The sequence below is a fragment of the Rhinatrema bivittatum genome, chromosome 6 (assembly GCF_901001135.1).
Source record: "Rhinatrema bivittatum chromosome 6, aRhiBiv1.1, whole genome shotgun sequence".
Taxonomy (NCBI): domain Eukaryota; kingdom Metazoa; phylum Chordata; class Amphibia; order Gymnophiona; family Rhinatrematidae; genus Rhinatrema; species Rhinatrema bivittatum.
This window is the reverse complement of record NC_042620.1, coordinates 143023634-143046087: the sequence shown is the minus strand read 5'-3', so window position 1 is coordinate 143046087 and position 22454 is coordinate 143023634. Positions and strand designations below refer to the sequence as shown.

Below are 22454 nucleotides of genomic sequence, written 5' to 3'. Positions count from 1 at the left end.
GCCAGGGGCCACCCCCGCCTCCTCCCCACCCACAATAGATGAGGCATGCAAGCCACAGGCACAGCTAGGCCTCTCAGACCCTGGAGCAAGTCCCGGATGGAACACAGGCGAGGCCCTGGCTTCAAGGCGGCCCCTGGAGGAAGGTAAGAGACCTCCTGTAGCGCAGCAGCAGGGGGGATCGCAACAATACCGGCATTCATGATACAATCACATCATGCTGGTTTACATAAGAACAGGGGTGCATAATAACTTCAAACTTTAACTAAAGTGCAGAGAAAAAACAGTTACAAATAACAAGGCAGATTGAACTGGGCGGAGAGAGAAATGAAAGGAAAGAATAACGTCAGTAAGGATGATTATACATCCTTACATATGCAGGTAGGTTTAGAAATTACCCTACTAGTACTGATGCAATTTAGCAACATAACAAAATGTTTGCATTTCCAAACCAGTAATAAAAAACAGTATGCTACAGTTAAATATTTCTGTATGTTTTGAAAATAATTGGAAAGATACATGCTAGTGCCAACTTCAGACATTTCATATACTGACTTTTTCCTGGAGTATGACCTATAACATTCTTGATATTTTTCTGATATGAATTTACTACAAAGTTGATGCTTAAGTGTCACAAGAAAATGTATCTACTACTGACTACACAGCACCTAATATTAAATTATTATGATGATTATTTATAGAACTCAGTAGGGTTTTATGCTGTTTTGAAACTCTCAAGATGATGTTCACAAAGGCCCAAACAATATCTGGAGCACATAGGAGGCAAAGCATGACCATGCACTCTATTATCATGCTCCTCTCTGCCTTCATCTCCATCCACAGCTAGAGATTCACCCACACAGATTCATAATTATTTTCTTTCCCAGGACCTCTACCCAAAATATATTTACTCCAGCTTAGAGCAGGGAGAAGTCTAAGGGGCCTCCCTTTCCTTTGCATATGTCAACGACAAACCTTTTCCGTCAGAAAAAAATCAGCAGAACCAGGGTCACGAGTTGAAGCTCCAGGGAGGAAGACTCAGAACCAATGTCAGGAAGTATTTCTTCACGGAGAGGGTGGTGGATGCCTGGAATGCCCTTCTGGAGGAAGTGAAGACCAGAACTGTGAAGGACTTCAAAGGGGCATGGGATAAACACTGTGGATCCATAAAGTCTAGAGGACATGAATGAAGAGTGGGTGGCTCGCGGTAATGACGGCTACTGCTGGAGATAATACCCTTATTCAATAAACATACACAGTTAATGCAACTCCAACATTGATCTAAGCTTCAACGGCAAGAGGAAATGTGGAAAAAAGGATTCACAAAAAAGCGGGGAGTACGGCGGTTACTACCCCAAACCAAATAAGCCTGAAACTTCACTTTCAACAGCATAGCTCTCTGCTTCAATGGCAGGGGAGAAAGACTGATACTTCATGCATATCCAGCATAGCTCTCTGCTTCAACGGCAGGGGAGAAAGACTGAAACTTCATGCATATCCAGCATAGCTCTCTGCTTCAATGGCAGGGGAGAAAGTCTGATACTTCACGCATATCCAGCATAGCTCTCTGCTTCAACGGCAGGGGAGAAAGTCTGATACTTCACGCATATCCAGCATAACTCTCTGCTTCAACGGCAGGGGGAATGAAGAAAAGTGGATCTATATACAGACAACAACCAACAAGGACTGAATTACATAGTCTGGGTAAACAAATAAGCATGGGTGTAGCTTGCTTATTGCAGCGGTTACTACCCCTAACTAATTAAGCTAGATATTTCACTTAGATGCAGTTTCAACACTGCTCTCTACATTAATGGTGGGGGTGGAAGGGAAATAGAACAAAAAGGTTACTAAGAGCCAAGAGTAACAGATAAGTATGAGAAAAGAAAAGTGCAAAGCTCACTGGGCAGACTGGATGGGCCGTTTGGTCTTCTTCTGCCATCATTTCTATGTTTCTATGACACATTCTCTCCTATGGGAGCCACACACTGACACACATACTTTTCTTTTACTTGGAGTACAAAAAAAAAAAGCATTCCTCAATGCTTTTTAAAAAACAGTCCCATGATCACCACAGTACATTAAAAAGAAGCATTGACAGTTCCTGCATACAGCACATGCTTCTCAACACACTACATAAGATCATAAGAAACTGTGTCAGATCAAGCCCAGCATCCTGTTTCCAAAAGTGGCCAATACAGATCACAAGTACCTGGCAAGTACCCAAACATTAAATAGATCCCATGCTACTAATGCCAATAATAAGCAATAGCTATTCCCTAAGTCAACTTGATTTATAGCAGTTTATGGACTTCTGCAGGAACCTGCCCAAACCTTTTTTAAACCCAGCTATGCTAACTGCCTTAACCACATCCTCTGACAATTAATTCCAAAGTTTAATTGTGCGTTGAGTGAAAAAGAATTTTCAACGATTTGTTTTAAATATACTACTTGCTAACTTCATGGAATGCCCCCTATTCCTTGTATTATCTGAAAGAGTATATGACCGCACTATCCACATACATCACAGCCCCTCCTCCCAATTCATACCATTCTTACAATTATTCTCATTAAGCATACAGTATCTGAACCTATCCTCTATACATGGATGTATTATTTTGTATGCTTACTATTTTAGTTGGCTTTATGATTATATATAATGTAATGCTGCTCTGAACTTTGGAATTGTGGTCTATAAATTACAAAACTGAACAATTCAAATACACAAAGTCTTAAGAAAAACCACAAGGAACCTTAAAAGTTAAATAAAAAGAGATTTATTTAAAAAAAAAAAAAAAAAGGATTAGAAAGCTATACTTCATGATATATACCTAATTTCCAAAGGTGTTCTTTGCATTGAATGAAAATTTTCAAAATATGTTTCTTTGTGAGAAAGATATAGGGAGGCTGTGTTTGTGTGAGTGATACTTCATTTTTGTGTGTACGAGAGAAAGATTGATTTTGTGCATGTTTATGATAGAGAGGCAAGCATTGTGGGTGGTACTTTGTATAAATGTGTTTGAGAGATAGCTTGGATTTGTTTGTGTGTATGAATGTCCTTGCCCAGTTCTTTTTGTGTCCTTTTTTATACTTAGTAGTGAAATTTTCTGTTGTTATCAATTTACATGCTTAAATTTCACAGCATATGAAAAATACATGTTTATGTGGACTCAAATATGGGAATAGATGCTACCTTTTGCATCCAATATAGCCAATATAGGCACCTATTGTTGCTCGATGCTTTTATATTTATTATGAATGTACCTTTTGTTAACCACCTAGAAATGTTGATAGAGACAGAACTTAAGTACATAATTTTTAAAGTTAAGTGCATAAGTTGCAAAAAAAAGGACATGCATGGAAACTTAGCATCAACATAAAGCTTTCCTCCAATTCTTCATGTAAAGAATGCCTAAAAAAGAAAAAAGTCTTTATTTTATGATCCTTTCTAGGGTGAGGCTGGGAGGGGCTTCTGAAGACTTGGGTGGGATCAAGAGTACTTCCATCTTCATAGCTTCTTCTCCTTTTTGGGCTGCTTTTGGAGGCAGAGTATTAGCATATCTGGGCAAGGCTGAAATAGAGAAAAAAAGGAGAGTCACTCACGATGCCACTCACACAAATCAGAAAGCAGCAAATACAAAGTAAGAAATAAGTCAGCACACATAGAACTACATTTCCAATAGGGGAATTGCTTCAGTCCTAGAGCAAACCCTCTTCATGCATGCATCCATCCATTCACATGCCTGGTGTGCTGGACACCAGCTCCTTAGAGAGGCTACTGCATGCTCCGGGTCAGAGATAGGGATTTATAGTCTCAACTGCTACAAACTGATAGGGTTTTCAAGATATCCACAATGACTATTCATGAGGTTTATTTGCATACTACATTGTGGATATCCTGAAAATCTGACTAACTTTTGGCACTCAAGGGCTGGAGTTACCTACCCCTGCTTTGGGTAGTCAGGTGAAAAAGGAAGAAGTGAGAAGGAATTCAGTTATGAGGGGGGCAGGGAATCATGAATAAGGAACCAGGAAAGTAAGAAGATAGGAGATTGAGATACAAATATCTTTTATGAAACTGGTTTAATAAATCAAAGGAAATGATCTTATCCAGTAAATGTAACATATGTATATATAAATCATGGTGCTGTTCTCTATGCATACATGGTTTTAATATGTAAACTGCCTTGTTTGATTTTTGAAAGATGGTGTAACAAACACAAGCTAAACACAGTATATACAACCCATAAACAAGTGCTTTTCAATATCACAAACCTGATAAGTGATTTGTCTAGGGACAGACTGCACGAGGGGAAAATGAAGTGCTGTCAATTGTGGTGGCTGTAGACACTGATGGTTCTCTTGTCTATAATTTTATAGCATCAAAATAAGAACATAAGAATATGCCATACTGGGTCAGACCAAAGGTCCATCAAGCCCAGCATCCTGTTTCCAACAGTGGCCAATTCAGGCCATAAGAACCTGGCAAGTACCCAGGCTTAACTCAAATGATTATGGACAGGCCACACAGTACTGGAGGGATAAGGGAACAGAAGGTGTGCTTACAGTTTTTGCAAGAAATAATTAAATGGATTGTTATTATTGGACAGTGGAGGAGTAGCCTAATGGTTAGAGCAGCAGGCAGGAAGACAGGGTTCAAATCCCATTGCTGCTCCTTGTGTCACCCTTTATTGCCTCATGTGAAATCTTATACTGGGGACAGAGAAATATCTATAGTATCTGTATGTAAACTGCTTTGAAGTTCCTGAAAAAAAAAGCAGAATACAAATACATGAATATGATATGAGATCCCATAGATTTGTAAATAGATAAATAACTGTTAGTAAAGGTATGCATGAAAATGGCATATGTAACAGCATCTGAAGAGGCCAGTTGGGTAGTCAGTGACATCATGAACACATTACTACAAAGGCTCCCAGAAAATCACCTATTGCACTATATTAGAGAAGTGCACATTTGAGCAGCGAGAGCTGCCCTTTTTTGATTATATTATTTCTCATCATAGTCTCTGTATGCATTCTGAAAATCTAAAGGCCATACAAGAATGGCTCTGGTCTGTGGGCCTGAAAGCCTTACAAAGATTCCTCTGATTCACAAATTATTACTGACAATTCATACATAATTACTCTTCCGTGGTGGTACCATTCACCTCTCTCACTAAGGGGTCTGAAATTAAGAACTGGCCAGAACAAGCCAATCAAGACTTCAAGCAGCTTAAGGCAGCGTTCCTTGAAGCCTCCTGCTTAGAGCACTCAGACTTTCAGAAACTTGTTATCGTAGAAGTGGATGCATCAGCTACAGAAGTAGGGGGCTATTCTTTTGCAGAACAATTACAATAGGACCCTCATTCCCTGCTCCTTTCATTCTAAAAGATTCACAACCGCAGAAAGAAATTACACCACTGGGGACAGGGCACTATTAGCCATAGAATTCACCCTAGAATAGTGGTTCTACCTACTTGAAGGGGCCACCCACCCAGTCATCATATACACTGACCATAAGAACCTTTAGTATCTCCAGCAGGTGCAACAATTAAACCTTTGACAGGCCATGTGGTCCTTATTCTTTAATCATTTTGACTTCAAGCTTAAGTTCCACCCTGCAGAAAAGAACCAACGGACAGATGCCCTTCCTGGACCTTTGAAGCATCTGATATTCTGGAACCACCCTGTCATGTTATTAATCCTGCAAGAATCCTGGCCTCGGTCACCATGCCTGTACCTTCCAGGAAAATGGTCAATCCTAAGTGAATCAGGAGAAGGTACTTCTTTGGTACACAACTCCTGTCTAGTTGGCCATCATGGCACCAAGAAAACTTTGGAATTACTCTGTCATTCAAGGGAAATGAGACATCCGCTACTATGTGTAGTCAATAAGACATATCACACCCAGCTTTGGAGATTGTTACAGCCATTGCCAGTCCCTGAGAAACCATGGACCTACACAGCTATGGATTTTGGCATGAACCTTCCCCTCTCCAATGGCTGTACAACGATTTGGGTGATAGTAGATCAGTTCTCAAAAATGGCTCACTTCGTGCCTCTTCCTGGCTTGCTGTCTGCTCCAGAACTGGGTCACCTCTTTTTCCACCATGTATTCTGCCCCCATAGCCTACCTCAATATGTGGTGTTAGGCCATGGAGTCCAGTTCACTGTAAACGTTTGGAGAAACCTCTGCAAAAAATGTAAGATTTCCTTGGATTTCTCATCTGTTTATCTTCTGAAGATCAATAGCCACATAGAATGGACTAACCAGATTCTCAAGGCCTTCTTAAGGGCCTACATAAATGAGCGGCAGGATGACTGGGTGACCTTACTACCATGAGCAGAATTATATTATAATAACCACGCTAGTGAAGCCATGGGAACTTCATTGTTCTATATAGTCTACGGCAGGCACCCTCAACTCCCTCTTCTGGTTCTTCTGACAGTTCTGTGTGCCACGACTCAAACACTAGCTCATGATCTTGGAGAACTTTGGCAGAAGACTTGGCAACTCCTTACTGCAGCTGCTGAAAAATACAAGAGATAGGCCGATAAGAGGCACCGTCTGATACCATTGTTGAAACCAGGTGACAAAGTATGGCGTAACACTTGAAACCTTTGACTGAAAACTGCTTCCATGAAATTCTCTCCATGATTTCATCAGCCTCTTTTCTGTCATCCATCAGGTGTGACCCATATGCTATCAACCTTGGTTCCCACCTATTCTGAAAGTCCATAATGTCTTTCATGTTTCCTTGCTGCTCTTGTCCTGGCTAGCTATATGTAAGGGAATAATGTGTCACAAATGTCCTGTAAGAACGCTTGCTTCATGAAGAGGATGATTGTGAGGGAAAGATGTAACCAGCAGATTTAAAACAAATTGTAGGGTGTATTTTTTTCATTTAGCGCACAATCAAGCTATGGAACCTGTTGCCAGAGGACACAGTCAAGGCAACTAACATAGTAGGGTTCAAAAAAAGGACTGGGCAAGTTCCTGAAGGAAAAATCCATAAACAGTTATTAGCCAGGTAGACTTGAGAAAGCCAGCACTTGGAGTATGATACAAGAAATAGCTCAATTACTGGAGATAGGACAGGTATTTGTGATCCAGACTGAGCACTGTTGGAGATAAAATGCTGGGCTCTATGGATCTTGGTCTGTTCAGCATGTATTTCTTAATGTATAGATGGAGAAATATTTTTCAATTGGCAAAAAGCCGGCTTTGCCTTCTAGCAGTAACTTATGTTTGTCGAGACAGAGGCAGCTTGTTTTATAAATGGGCGGCCCCCCAGCATGGATGAGTGGGTGCTACAAATAAATGGGCACCCATTGCGCCGGTACCTTACCTCCACTCACGGGGTGGTGGTGCTTTTGACCCTCATCCCTCCGTGTGCTGTTTCAGGATTGCACCGGCATCGTGCTGCAGCACAGTGGTGCCACCGATGACATTGCTCCCCCCGATTGGCCCAGCGTCAGGAGCGGTGACGTCATCAAGATGCGGCTTGATGCTTTGTCACTCAATTGACTAGGGGGGAGTGCATGTATCACCATCAACGGGGAGGGATGGCTGGTGGGTAATTTAAAACCAGCCAGCTCCCCTCAGCTCAGCCTCTTCCTCCTTGGCCCCAGAGCGAAGCTGTTTCACACAGCGATCACTCTGGCTCCATCACTGCGGGCTGAGGTTTCAAGACCCGCTGTAGCAGTGCTGAACCTGCAGTCTTTTGAATTTAAATTAAAAAAAAAAATTCCTTTTCCTTTTGGTGAATTTAAAGCAGCAAAGCTTTACCCCTTAACTCTCAGGTTCGCATCCAATGTATCGCTGTTTTCATTTCAGCGCTGATAAATGCTGGTAAGTAGTGCTTGCAGCACTCCTTTAAAAAAAAAAAAAAAAAAAAAAAAAAGGCTTAGAAGAAGAGATAATCTTCTTTCATTAAAAGAAAATTTAGCTCTTCTTAGTTTGCCAGAGGGGTCTTTTCGCAGGTCCTTTGGCTCATCAGCTCAGTAGACTCTAATATTAGAGCTGCCCGTCATTTTCGCAGCCCATCCACTGCATGCTCGCTCAGGATCCATGACCCTGCTCTTTAAAAAAAATAATTTATATTTTGCTTTCTATTTTGTTCTGATTTGGTCGTGCCTGGGTTGTGTTTATTGTAAGGCAACTATAGCTCTCCAGGCCCCTGTGCAGTGTGCTATGGGGGTTTTAGGTCAGGAGCCCTCTGGCCCCGACTCCAATGCCTCCCCGCTCACTGGCGTTTCTGACCATAGGGGGGGCTAGAAGCCAACAGGGAGGAGGTAGGGCACCTAGGCCACCTCAAGGAGCAAAAGTGGTTAAAAGGGAACCGTGAAGCATGGGGAAAAGGTCAGAAAGACCCAAAATGAAAAGCATAATTTGGCTAATTCAGCAATACAAAGGTGCCAAGGAGGAAAAGCATCAGAGAGTAGCAGCAGCAGCAATATCAGTGCTCTCAGCATTGAGATGACACAACTTGCCCCCGAAGAAATTAAGGATAAGATGGTTATCAAGATGCAAGTCGTCATGCCTATCCGCCTTAATGCGGTAGTTATTACAGATGCACAAAATCCGGTTGGCTGTGCAGAACATGCTTCGGCATCTTCTTGCAATCCCAGGGACAGGAAACAGGGTCAGGAACTCCCATGGCCCAAGGGATGAGTTACGGTACAGATCCCCATCCTGGCCAGCCTCCCGCTCACCATCTGATCTTTTCTGTGCCAGGCCTGGTCCATGGCACAGGCCGTACTGTTGGCCTACCTTAATGTATTATTGGGGATACAGGCCTTACGATGTTGATCCCTGGCCCAGGTGGGAATAAAATGGTCTCACTATTCCCCAACTGCATGTAGATCTCCACCATACCTATACTGGTATTTCTCACTAATAGGCTCATTCATCAAATTCTGTTATGGCGTTAATGCACGTTATAACGTGTTATCGCATGCGTTAATGCCATAACGCATGGCGTGAATTCTAATTTTTTGGAGAGGCGGGATAAGGGAGGAATTTGGGCAGTATTTAATGAAATGAAAGGCAATATCGCACAGTTTTAAAGCCAGAAATAACAATACCGTTTTTGCTGGTGTTAGGCTGTGTGATATGCATGAAATGGCCATAATGCAATTTGCAATACATTTTTTGAATTGCATTTTGGCCATTTCTCGGGGAGGGAGGGGAGAGAGCACCTCTGGGGAGGGCCTCACGGTGTGCAACTATTTATATCTCTATAGGAGGGCCATCTAATAAGTCGAGGTGAGGTGTTGGGTGATGGTTTAGAGGCCAGTACATAGTAGAAATTTCATCTTTGTGAGACTTTCCTCACGCCAAACGATGTCAAATCTTCACCATGGTGTACTGTGCTGTTCATACATCTCACTCTACATGCGAAACTGGCCCCTAAACCACCACCAACACCTCACCTTGACCTATTAGGTAGCTCTCCTATAGAGATATAAATACTTCATACTATGAGGGCCTTGTAGATTCTCTCTCTCAAAATAGGGATTACTGCAGGGTGTGCTAAGTTTATGACACCATGCAACACTACTGCTGTGAAGTGGTAATTCTAAAATTTCCTAAACACGTGGTACATGTGGGCACCAACGACATAGGAAAACGTGGGAGGGAGGTTCTGGAAGCCAAATTTAGGCTCTTAGGTAGAAAGCTTAAATCCACAACCTCCAGGGTAGCATTCTCTGAAATGCTCCCTGTTCCATGCGCAGGTCACCAGAGGCAGGCAGAGCTCCGGAGTCTCAATGCGTGGATGAGACGATGGTGCAAGGAAGAGGGATTCAGTTTTGTTAGGAACTGGGGAACCTTTTGGGGAAGGGGGAGTCTCTTCCGAAGGGATAGGCTCCACCTTAACCAGGGTGGAAACAGACTGCTGGTGCTAACCTTTAAAAAGGAGATAGAGCAGCTTTTAAACTAGAACAAAGGGGAAAGCCGACAGTCGCTCAGCAGCACATGGTTCGCAGAGAGGTATCTTCAAAGGATACTAATGATGCATTAGAATTAAGGCATCCCGACAGTGAGGTTCCAATAAATAGAAAAATAGTCCAAGTGCCTGTAACTAAAAACGCACCTGAGCTAAAAAATTCAAACTTATCCCTATCAATTAAAAAGCAGAATGAAAATACAAACAAAAAACAAACTTTGAAATGTTTGTATGCTAATGCTAGAAGTCTAAGAAATAAGATGGGAGAATTAGAATGTATAGCAGTGAATGACATAGACTTAATTGGCATCTCAGAGACATGGTGGAAAGAGGATAACCAATGGGACAGTGCTATACCAGGGTACAAAATATATCACAATGACAGAGAGGAGCAATAGGGAGGAGGTGTGGCGCTTTATGTCCGGGATGGCATAGAGTCCAACAGGATAAACATCCTGCATGAGACTAAAAAAAAAAGGGATCTCCCCTTTGTGCACCCCTTCGTGCAAACCTTTGTGTATATGTAAAAATGTATTTCTATGTTTCCTTTGTTAACTAAGCTGTTTCATTGTATTCGACTAAGGAATTTTTTTCCTGCTTTTTCTGTTTCACTGTAAACCGGCATGATTTGCATTTAATGCAAGAATGTCGGTATATAAAAGTTAAAAATAAATAAATAAACTAAATAAATACAAAATTGAATCTTTATGGGTAGAAATCCCTTGTGTGTCGGGGAAGACTATAGTGATAGAGGTATACTACTGTCCACCTGGTCAAGATGGTGAGACGGACAGTGAAATGCTAAGAGAAATTAGGGAAGCTAACCAAATTGGTAGTGCAGTAATAATGGGAGACTTCAATTACCCCAATATAGACTGGGTAAATGTATCATCGGGACATGCTAGAGAGATAACGTTCCTGGATGGAATAAATGATAGCTTTATGGAGCAATTGGTTCAGGAACTGACGAAAGATGGAGTAATTTTAGATCTAATTCTCAGTGGAGAACAGGACTTGGTGAGAGAGGTAACGGTGGTGGGGCCGCTTGGCAATAGTGATCATAATATGATCAAATTTGATTTAATGACTGGAAGAGGAACAGTGTGCAAATCCATGGCTCTCGTGCTAAACTTTCAAAAGGGAAACTTTGATAAAATGAGAAAAATTGTTAGAAAAAAACTGAAAGGAGCAGCTACAAAAGTAAAAAATGTCCAAGATGCATGGTCATTGTTATAAAATACCATTCTAGAAGCACAGTCCAGATGTATTCCACACATTAAGAAAGGTGGAAAGAAGGCAAAACGATTACCGGCATGGTTAAAAGGGGAGGTGAAAGAAGCTATTTTAGCCAAAATATCTTCATTCATAAATTGGAAGAAGGATCCAACAGAAGAAAATAGGATAAAGTATAAACGTTGGCAAGTTAAATGTAAGACATTGATAAGACAGGCTAAGAGAGAATTTGAAAAGAAGTTGGCTGTAGAGGCAAAAACTCACAGTAAAAACTTTTTAAAATATATCCGAGCAGAAAGCCTGTGAGGGAGTCAGTTGGAGCGTTAGATGATCGAGGGGTTAAAGGGGCACTTAGGGCCTCATTTTCCAATATTGCATGCGATACCAAAAAGGGGTGTTACCTTATGCTAATAAGCATGTGTATTGCAAATTGTGATAACAGCTATGCAACATGCTCTTAACCCAATTAGAGCTACATTGCTAGTGTATATTGTGGTTCACAATGTTTCCAGACCGGGGGGGGGGGGGGGAGGGGGAGAGAGAGAGAGAGAGAGAGACTTGCTATAGTGCCTCCTCCCTAGACAGGTATTTGTATCCCTATGGTAGGCCCACCTAGTAACTCGAGGTGGGGATTGGGGGCCGCTTTCACATTCAACATGAGACGTACGAACAGAACAGTGGTCTCTTGTGAAGATTTGATGGCCTTCGGAGTGAGGAAACTCACTCCAAGATGAGATTTGGGCAATGTTCTCTCCACCTAGCTTGATGGACACTCTACCTGGGCAACAACAAGCTAGGTGGAGAGAACACTGTCCAAATCTCATCTTGGAGTGAGTTTCCTCACTCCGAAGGCCATCAAATCTTCACAAGAGACCACGGTTCTGTTCGTACGTCTCATGTTGAATGTGAAAACGGCCCCCAACCCCCTACACTCATACCTAATCCCCACCTCGAGTTACTAGGTGGGCCTACCATAGGGATACAAATACCTGTCTAGGGAGGAGGCACTATAGCAAGTCTCTCTCTCTCTCTCTCCTCTGCAGCATACTGAAACAGGCTGTCCAGAAACATCATGAACCGCGATAACCCTTTACCGGCCTCTAGCGCACAACGTACCGCAACTGAAAGAGGTGTAGCTATTGGCCGCGCTAACTTTGCGGCACACGATAACTCTTTCCTAGTTTACATATACTCCACCCCTGAATACAAAATTTGCATTCGAAAATCACGTTAACGGCTGTTAGCGCAATTTGCAGAATTATCTCCTGCGGTAACTCCTTGGAAAATGACCCCCTTAGAGAAGATAAGGCCATCGCGGAAAGATAAAATGATTTCTTTGCTTCGGTGTTTACTGAAGAGGATGTTGGGGAGGTACCCGTAATGGAGAAGGTTTTCATGGGTAATGATTCAGATGGACTGAATCAAATCACGGTGAACCTAGAAGAGGTGGTAGGCCTGATTGACAAACTGAAGAGTAGTAAATCACCTGGACCGGATAGTATACACCCCAGAGTTCTGAAGGAACTAAAAAATGAAATTTCAGATCTTTTAGTAAAAATTTGTAACCTATCATTAAAATCATCCATTGTACCTGAAGACTGGAGGATAGCAAATGTAACCCCAATATTTAAATAGGGCTCCAGGGGCAATCCGGGAAACTACAGACCTGTTAGCCTGACTTCAGTGCCAGGAAAAATAGTGGAAAGTGTTCTAAACATCAAAATCGCAGAACGTATAGAAAGACATGGTTTAATGGAACAAAGTCAGCATGGCTTTACCCAGGGCAAGTCTTGCCTCACAAATCTGCTTCACTTTTTTGAAGGAGTTAATAAACATGGGGATAAAGGTGAACTGGTAAATATAGTATACTTGGATTTTCAGAAGGCGTTTGACAAAGTTCCTCATGTGAGGCTTCTAGGAAAAGTAAAAAGTCATGGGAGAGGTGGCGATGTCCTTTCGTGGATTGCAAACTGGCTAAAAGACAGGAAACAGAGAGTAGGATTAAATGGACAATTTTCTCAGTGGAAGGGAGTGGACAGTGGAGTGCCTCAGGGATCTGTATTGGGACCCTTACTTTTCAATATATTTATAAATGATCTGGAAAGAAATACGACGAGTGGCATAATCAAATTTGCAGATGACACAAATTGTTGAGTAGTTAAATCACAAGCAGATTGTGATAAATTGCAGGAAGATCTTGTGAGACTGGAAAATTGGGCATCCAAATGGCAGTTGAAATTTAATGTGGATAAGGGCAAGGTGATGCATATAGGGAAAAATAACCCATGCTATAATTACACAATGTTGGGTTCCATATTAGGTGCTACAACCCAAGAAAGAAATCTAGGTATCATAGTGGATAACACATTGAAATCGTCGGTTCAGTGTGCTGCGGCAGTCAAAAAAGCAAACAGAATGTTGGGAATTATTAGAAAGGGAATGGTGAATAAAACGGAAAATGTCATAATGCCTCTGTATCGCTCCATGGTGAGATTGCACCTTGAATACTGTGTACAATTCTGGTCGCCGCATCTCAAAACAGATATAATTGCGATGAAGAAGGTACAGAGAAGGGCTACCAAAATGATAAGGGGAATGGAACAGCTCCCCTATGAGGAAAGACTAAAGAGGTTAGGACTTTTCAGCTTGGAGAAGAGACTGAGGGGGGATATGATAGAGATGTTTAAAATCATGAGAGGTCTAGAACGGGTAGATGTGAATCAGTTATTTACTCTTTCGGATAGTAGAAAGACTAGGGGGCACTCCATGAAGTTAACATGGGGCACATTTAAAACTAATCGGAGAAAGTTCTTTTTTACTCAACGCACAATTAAACTCTGGAATTTGTTGCCAGAGGATGTGGTTAGTGCAGTTAGTATAGCTGTGTTTAAAAAAGGATTGGATAAGTTCTTGGAGGAGAAGTCCATTACCTGCTATTAAGTTCACTTAGAGAATAGCCACTGCCATTAGCAGTGGTAACATGGAATAGACTTAGTTTTTGCGTACTTGCCAGGTTCTTATGGCCTGGATTGGCCACTGTTGGAAACAGGATGCTGGGCTTAATGGACCCTTGGTCTGACCCTTGGTCTGACCCAGTATGGCATTTTCTTATGTTCTTAAAGTTGTTATTGGCAGTGGAAAATCAATGTGTCTAGGAATACAAATCAATTCCCTCCTAATTTGGTGCCACAGTAGTCATCAGTATTCAGCAGAGGGAAACTTACACTAGAACATTTTCTTTTTCATTCGCTTTAAGAATACTTAGCCATGAGTGGGAAATGTTTCAGAACTTTCTCTGCGGGGAGGGGGAGCTGAGATAGCCTTAGAAAGTTCACTGATACATAATTGATATTTTCAGGTGAAGAAGAAATTATTTACTTTAGGAAAATTGTATTTCCCCCTACCCTTCTTAATTGCAATTAAGAATACAGTGTTTGGTTGCTTGTTGTGGGACAGTGGTCTACACAAGACAGAACGCTTCAGAATAGATTTAACACTGCCTGCATCCAATTGCGACATGAACATGCTCATACAGACATGTCTGTAAGGTCATACGTTTGTTTGGTTTCAAATTTCTTTGACACGGGCCATGTGGGACAGTACTTCGCTGTAAAAGAAAAAAAAAGGGAGGAAAATTCTAGGTGGGCCAGGTAGCCCCCCCCCCACCTCAGTGCATCGCACAGAGGCCACTGACCCATGACATATGTTTATGGCATTAGTGCGTCTTGCCCTGTTAGCAATAGTCAAGTGTGAGACTACACAGGCATTCTTCATAGCCTAGAGCGTTAGCGAGTTTACAGCGCCATCACGTATGCATCACAGCTACATGGCTTAATGTGGGATAACCTTATACCTAAGTTTATCACTACAGCCCAAGACCAATCAAGGGACCCAACCCTACGCCCAAAAGGAGACATTTTGTTTTGCTTCACTGCCGTTACCAGTTCTTGGCAGTTTTCAAGAAAACCCTCATGGAAGAAGGGCTTCCGAGCAAATGTCGCGGCACTCACTCATTCCGTATTGGAGCGTCTTCCAGTGCTGCCACCACTGGTATTCCACAGGCAGATGGGTCGATAGAGGTTGGGAGCTTATGCATAATACATTAGGCACAATATTGTTTCCCCTGCGCGGGTACCTTGTCAGCCGCATGCTAAGATTAACTTCTCCTTTCGTTCATTGCTGTCGTTCGGCATGGATAGTCGGCCACTCATCAATCACGCATGCCCGAAAAAAATGACTAAGAGCGGGAAATTTGTGCTGGATTATCAAATGCCTCATTCAAGGAGGCATGCGATGTCACCAGCTGTTGATGCAGTTAGGAAGAGCGAGTCCAACACAGGCCAATTAGGGAAGACCTGACCTTATGGTCTAAGTCCCTACCCTAGATTGCTTGCATCGATAATATCTAAGTATACTCTGACGCGTTTGGAGGCAGTGGTTTGGTGGTATGTAAAGAAAGCTTGGTGTGCACCCTGCCGGCCAGACCAATGGACATCGGAATGTTCAACCAGAAACTTCACAGCTTTCTTCCCATTGTAGTCGGCACATGCATCTAGGATGATGCACTTGGTTGTCGATGGGGATGTTTTTGATGCGGCAGTGCAGTGGTGGTCCAGTCAGCGAATGAGCAGGCTTAAGGGAGCCCTGGCATCAGAGTTGTGGTGGGACTTCATGTTGTGTGGTGTTGCATGTGCATGAACATTGTGGTGCGAGTGAGGCATGTTCTTGGAATGTGGAGCAAGAATGCGGATCCTCTTACTGCACAAGCAGAGCTGAGCGCTGGAGAGATACCCAGGCGGCTATGGTCCTTCAGAACCGGAGGGTGCATGAATTCTTCATTGCGATACTGGATTCCAAAGGGGTCTCTTTATTAGCTGAGTAGTGCACACTAAACAGCAGGGACCATCCAAGAACATGGTACATTCTCATCTTGCCACTCAAAGCTGGAAACGGTCCATGCAGATCAGTATTTCGTGGTCAAGGGGGTGCTGCAAGACATTGCCAAGGAACCACTTGCTGCAGCACGACATCTGGAAACTGAAACCGCTGACCTGTGGCTTCCCATTACTGCCTTGGCGTGTCCTCTTGGCCTGATATAGTGAGACCAATGTCCCATAACCTCTAGTTACTGCTTCGGAGAGTTCTGCTTGGAGCAGCAGCAGGCGAGTGTGAGATTATGTTCTTCCAGATTGCCTTCGCACTTGTAGTCCTTGGAGCTTCATTTGTCAGTGAACTATAGAGCCTCTGTGGAATGCTTTATAGCTGTGAGGCTTGCGGTGGGAGGACGTCAGCGTCACAAACAGTCCAGGACTGATTGGTGTGCATGCAGTATATTCATCATGCTCATCAATCTGACAAGGTCGGGGGCAGACTGCCCAGGCACTCATAAGGGGGACTCACAGGGAGCGAGATCCTGTTCAAGGCACACGCGGCCTTGGGGCCACCTCTTGGCACTTGGGCCATGGGCGCTAATGTCAGGCCCAGGGATTGGCCCTTGATGGATCAACAGCTGAATATGTCTGAGAGGAGCTCCGAATGGTCCCGCCGCATGACAGACTGCCCAGGACCTCTCTGGTGAAGGTCATAAGGGGTACTTGTGGGGAGAGACCCCATTCGAGGGGCCCACGGCCTAGGGGCCACCTCTCGGCGCTTGAGCCATGGGTGCTAATGTCAGGCCCAGGGATTGGGTCTTGACGAATAAATGGCTGGTCACGTCTGTGAGGGGCTCTGGAGGGTCCTGCTGCATGGCAGACTGCCCAAGACCCCTTTGGTGAAGGCAGTCATAGGAGGGCCCCACCCCCTCGGCACTTGGGTTGTCGGAAAAGGATGGACAGTCAAATGGCTGGGTCAAAGAGAAATGTGTTGGCACCAGCTATGGCCCATGCTGCAGTTGGGAAGAATGAGCCTGACACTGTCTGACCGTATCATCATACACCTTGTTGGCAACGATTTAGGCAACGGTGTTGGCATCGCTCTACTGAACATGATCATGAAATACTTGAGTCACCATGCCTCATCTTGGCCATCCCCAAAATCTGTTGGTCTGAAATCATACCTCGACATAGCATGTAAATGCAGAGGCATTAGAAGGAAGCTGGGAGGTGCCAGTATGTTCGACAGAGTCCCAAGGACCATCACTTGTTTGCCACGGATGATCAATTTTGGGCCTGGCTCGGGGCCTTGACGGATTGATGGCTGGATATGTGGGGAGAGGCTCTGGCAGGGCTTGCTTTGTCGTGGCTGGGCCGAGATCCCCTCTGGCGGATGGGCTCCGGTGGGGGCTTGCTTTGTGGTGGCTCAGACTAAAATCCCATCCAGTGTTTGACAGTCACACCTGTTCTGGGGGCTCGCTGGGCACAAGAGCCTCTGGTTCCACTTGGGCGGAAATCGAAGTTGTCAGCACCTGCCCAGTGGCAATTTTGTAAACATTGACCAGATTCAGTGCCTAAATTAGACTCCCCTGTTATGGACTCTAATAAACTGCTACGGCCGTTGCATCCAAATTGCATATTGCATTTTCCTTGTGTGTAAATGGTGGAGTCCAGCTAGATTGTGGTGGGGGCGGAATACAGCCATGGGTGTCCAGGCTGCCCGGTTACTGTAATGAGTGGTTTTTGCAGGTATGTTAGTGCTTGGGTTTTCCTTATTCATTCCTATGCAATCAAAGCAAATAAATGTTTGAGAGTACATAAATGATGCAGTGTGGTGACAGAAAAGTGGATGTGCATTTTTGAGTTCCGTCATTTGATCATACTGCCCTCACAGACCATACATGCTCAATATCATTTTCTCACTTTTTTTCTATAGGGGGAAAATGTCACCTGAGCAATATCATATTATAAAAGGAAGGCACATGCATAGGAAAATAAAACTGCTAATGCATTCCACAACTCACAAGACAGGGGAGTCTAAAATTCAGGCTCCAGTGAAGCTTCTGCTGTGTCTTTCAAAATTATTTTTTTATGATATAATAGTATACCACCCTCCTTAAACATAGTCCAGCACAATGTGGTTCACAAACTACAAATAATACCATAAACAGCAATATATCATTAAAAAATCAGAAATACAATATCAAAACCATTCAAATATATACATTGATACAATTCAGAAAAAGACAGAACAAGTCATATCAAAACATAATGTAAAAACAAAATAATTAAAAAAAACCTTTCCAACAGATTCACAATGATTTTAATAGTAAATTATTTTATTTATTTATTTAAGTTTTTTTCTATACCGGCATTTGTGAGAGTATCACATCATGCCGGTTTACAATAAACAAGGGTGTGATGAAAGGTATAGTAAACAAAGTAAATAACAGGTGCTGAACAGTTACAGTTACAATAAAACAGTAAATAACAGGTGCTGAACAGTTACAGTTACAATAAAACAGGGATAAGTACAACTTGGAGCAGAGAAGCGATAGGAACATTAACATAATATATTAACCAACTTTGACGAGGTACATTTACAAAGATTTGGCGAGGTACATTAAAAAGAGATTATGGTATTTGCTGGGTATTGTTCATCTGTCCATTTTATTCACCAATCTTCCTGAACAGCCTCAAAATAGGTGAAATCAACTCTTTTCATTTTATGACAGGTTTTAAAACATTGAATTAGTTATAAACAGTTATGTATAATAAAGTTATTTTAAAATAATGTTTTATATGCTTTGTTTTAGAAGTATAGATTTTTTTCTCTCTTTTTTAAACTCATAATTCATCTTCCTCTCTAATTCTCAGAATCCATTTTTAGAGGTCAAAATTATGGACAAACCAAAAAGATCTCGAAGAGACTTTGGTCTTGAATGTGATGAGCTTTCAACAGAATCCCGATGCTGTCGTTATCCTTTGACTGTGGATTTTGAAGCTTTTGGCTGGGATTGGATAATTGTACCCAAAAGGTATATGGCCAACTACTGTGCTGGAGACTGTGAATTTGGATTTCAAGAAAAATATCCTCACACTCATCTGATACACAAAGCAAAATCAACAATCTCAGCAAAGCCCTGTTGTAACCCTACAAAAATGTCCCCAATTAATGTGCTATACTTTAATGAAGAGGAAGATGTCATATATGGGAAAATTCCAGACATGGTGGTAGATCGTTGTGGGTGCTCATGAACTCTTCATGGGGAGGCAGATTTTATAAATCTGCGCACCCGTGTACTTTTGTTTGCGCACCAGGTGCGAACAAAAGTACACGGGATTTCAATAGATATGCGCGTAGCTGCGCGTATCCATTAAAATCCGGGGTCGGCGCGCGCAAGGCTGCCCAAAATCAGCAGCCTGCGCGCGCCGAGCCACGCAGCCTGCCTCCGTTCCCTCCGAGGCCGCTCCGAAATCGGAGCGGCCTCGGAGGGAACTTTCTTTCCACCCCCCGCACCTTCCCCTTCCTTCCCCTACCTAACCCACCCTCCCGGCCCTATCTAACTCCCCCTACCTTTGCTGGCAGATTTACGCCTGCTGAAAGCAGGCGTAAATCTGCTCGCGCCAGCAGGCTGCTGGCGCGCCATCACCCAACCCGGGGGCTGATCCGGAGGCCTCGACCACGCCCCCGGGCCGGTGCCACGCCCGGTCCCGCCCCTTTTCCGAAGCCCCGGGACTTACGCGCTTCCCGGGGCTGTGTGCGCGCCGGCGGCCTATGCAAAATAGGCACGCCGGCGCGCTCAGGGCATTTAAAATCCGGCCCTATATGTATAACTTTCTAAAATATGTAGTCTACCAAAAAATGAGCTATCCACTTACCAATTTTCAGAATTCTGGCATTCTGTATAAATAGTTTACTTGGTGATCCATGTGCAGACACAACAGCATCAAGATCATGTAATTCACATACTGTAAGAAGAAATCTTGTATACAATGGCTGAAGTTTAAATAGTGAAAGAAACTTTAATCAGAAATTGTGATTCGATGACAAATGTTCTTCATTTGGAAAGAATAATAAATTCAGTTACATATATATCAACTTAAGGTATGCAGATATTCACTTAACATAAGACATTTAACCAAACTTAAGGACCAGATGTACTATGCGTTTTTCCCATAGACACAAAATGGAAAAAACCTTTAGTACATCTGGCTGTTATGGTCTGATTTACTAATGATTTTTTTTATTCTGTATCCAGCATGTGGGGAAAAAACTTAGCATATCAGGCCCCTAGTTTCATAAGACCTCACAACATAAACCTTAGGAGCAAGCTTTACAATGCATTTCTTCACAGATTCATTTAATGTATTATTTATTCCACATTTACAGAAAAATATATTTGGGTAGAATATAAGATTGTTGCTATAAGGCCATCTGAAATTTTATTAAGAAATATATTTGTATATTAACATTATTGTCCACATCAAACTGAAAGAATTGAACAATTCAGATTATTGCATTATGCAGAACATTTCCATTCTTAGCATTTTTAGTGGGTTAGAAATCTAGAAAATGGTGCTATTTCAGCCAGCAGGCTAAGCATGGTTATGTTGAAAGATACTTTGAAGGACTTTTATAGCATGAATTTTCAAACTTTTCATATAGGGACAAAAGCCAGGCATACTTTTTACTTGCAGGATTTGCACGAATTCTCAAAGCAAAAGTATGCATGTCCTTTTGCTTTGAAATTTGTTGCAGATACAAATTTTACACAGATATTTTAATCTGCTTTTTCAACAGGCAGAATTTTGCTGGGAATGCATGAAGATTTGAAAATTAAATTTACACAGACTTTCCCCCCTCCTGACCTAAACCCATCTCACCCACAGGAACGCCTCCTCTCAATGTGACTAACAGTGGAACAATGTGCAAATTTTAACCTTCAATGAGGGAGGGCAATTTACAAAGGCAAAATAATTTTCATCCCTGTAAATTGTTTTCAAATTGACCTCTAAATATCACTAGGTAAAAAAACAGACCTGCAAACAGCAAGTTTGTGTAAAAATTATAAACGTGATCTTCTGATGTAACTAACAGCTTTTGGTGTTGTTATATCCATAAAAATGATGTAATGAAACAAAGGGTAATGAAAAAAACAAAAAACAATCTTACAACCTGAATCCTCAGTTATCTGTATTTGCAAACATTACAGCTTGCACTATGCTAAAGCAATGCAAATTGCTAGTTGTTAAAATATTTTGAGAATAAATTTTGATAAAATTTCATTTGTAATATGTACACAGCTTTTTTTTTGTAAATACATGTTTTCTTTTTTATTCTTGGTTATTGCAATATTTGTTCAATAAGAAATCTGATCACTGTATTATTGTGGATACATGAAACAAATTGTGTGTATTTTAATACATATAGGGTCAGATGTACTAAAGGCTTTCTCCTGTTTTGGTCTATGGGGAAAATGATTAGTACATAGGACCCATAATTTGTACATAATAGCAACTTCTAAATAAACCAATTATGATATCACTAAATATTGAATTTAATGACATTTGGTTTAATCCTGATTTCTTCAAATGTTTTCTGCACCATGTGCCTTAGATCTGAACATAATAGCTCACTCTGAAAATATCATAGCTCTATTAAACTCTAAGGTCCTTCAATAAGACAGTAGCAGGTTATAAATGTTCTGTTGTGTTAATCCACAGAGTCCTAAATTGAAAGCAATTTGAGAGGAGTGGACTTACAAATGTAATCAATGGTACCAAAGAATCCTTCTCCATCTCTGAGAAACAGATGGTGAGCTCCTACCCAGAAGAGCTTACTAAGGAGGCCTGCTTGGTTGCAGGCTTTAGGTTGTCTTGGCATGGCTTACTATCAACAACCCATGATTTCCTTCAAACACAAGAACATGAAGTCAACAGGGAGTAGCAGATAGGAAATACTCAGCATTCTGTAAAAGTAGTAGATCCAATCAAGCCACTTTTCTCTTTCAGGGTTTTTAGATTTAGAAATATATTTTAAGAGATGTACCATGCTGGGTCAGACAAATTATCCATCAAGCCCAGTAGCTTGTCTCCAACAGTGTTAGAGTGGGGGCCCAGCCTTGGGTATGGGAACTCTGGCTGGGCCAGGCATTGCTGGGAAATACCCAGAATTTGGGTGCTGCACTCAGGAAGACCACTGCCTAGATATGGAAATTGCAGGTAGCAAGAGGAAGAACTGGAGTTTATATTCAGGTAAGCAGATACATACACTTGAGCTTTCAGGTATCAGGAGCTGGAGCAGAACGGGAACCAAACTAGGGCTGCAGGCCCACAAGTGGAGACAGCAGACAAGTCACAAGGCTGGAAATATACTGGAACTGTGGGCAAAGAACTGA

The 22454-nt window shown here is 42.2% G+C and overlaps 1 protein-coding gene across 2 annotated transcripts in view; it reads left to right on the top strand.

Moving 5' to 3' along the window:
- MSTN (myostatin) overlaps positions 1–21606 on the top strand; it is a 42374-nt gene extending 20768 nt beyond the window's left edge. Inside the window, exons 3-4 of one of the 2 annotated variants that reach the window (XM_029606022.1) lie at positions 18931–19091; positions 20858–21606. In XM_029606022.1, coding sequence (XP_029461882.1) covers positions 18931–19091; positions 20858–20882 — 186 coding nt within the window. In that variant the 3' untranslated portion in view covers positions 20883–21606. Of the gene's footprint in view, positions 1–18930; positions 19449–20857 lie in introns of those variants that run through there. The other variant, XM_029606021.1, reaches the window with a different exon arrangement.
- Positions 21607–22454: the final 848 nt, after the last annotated feature.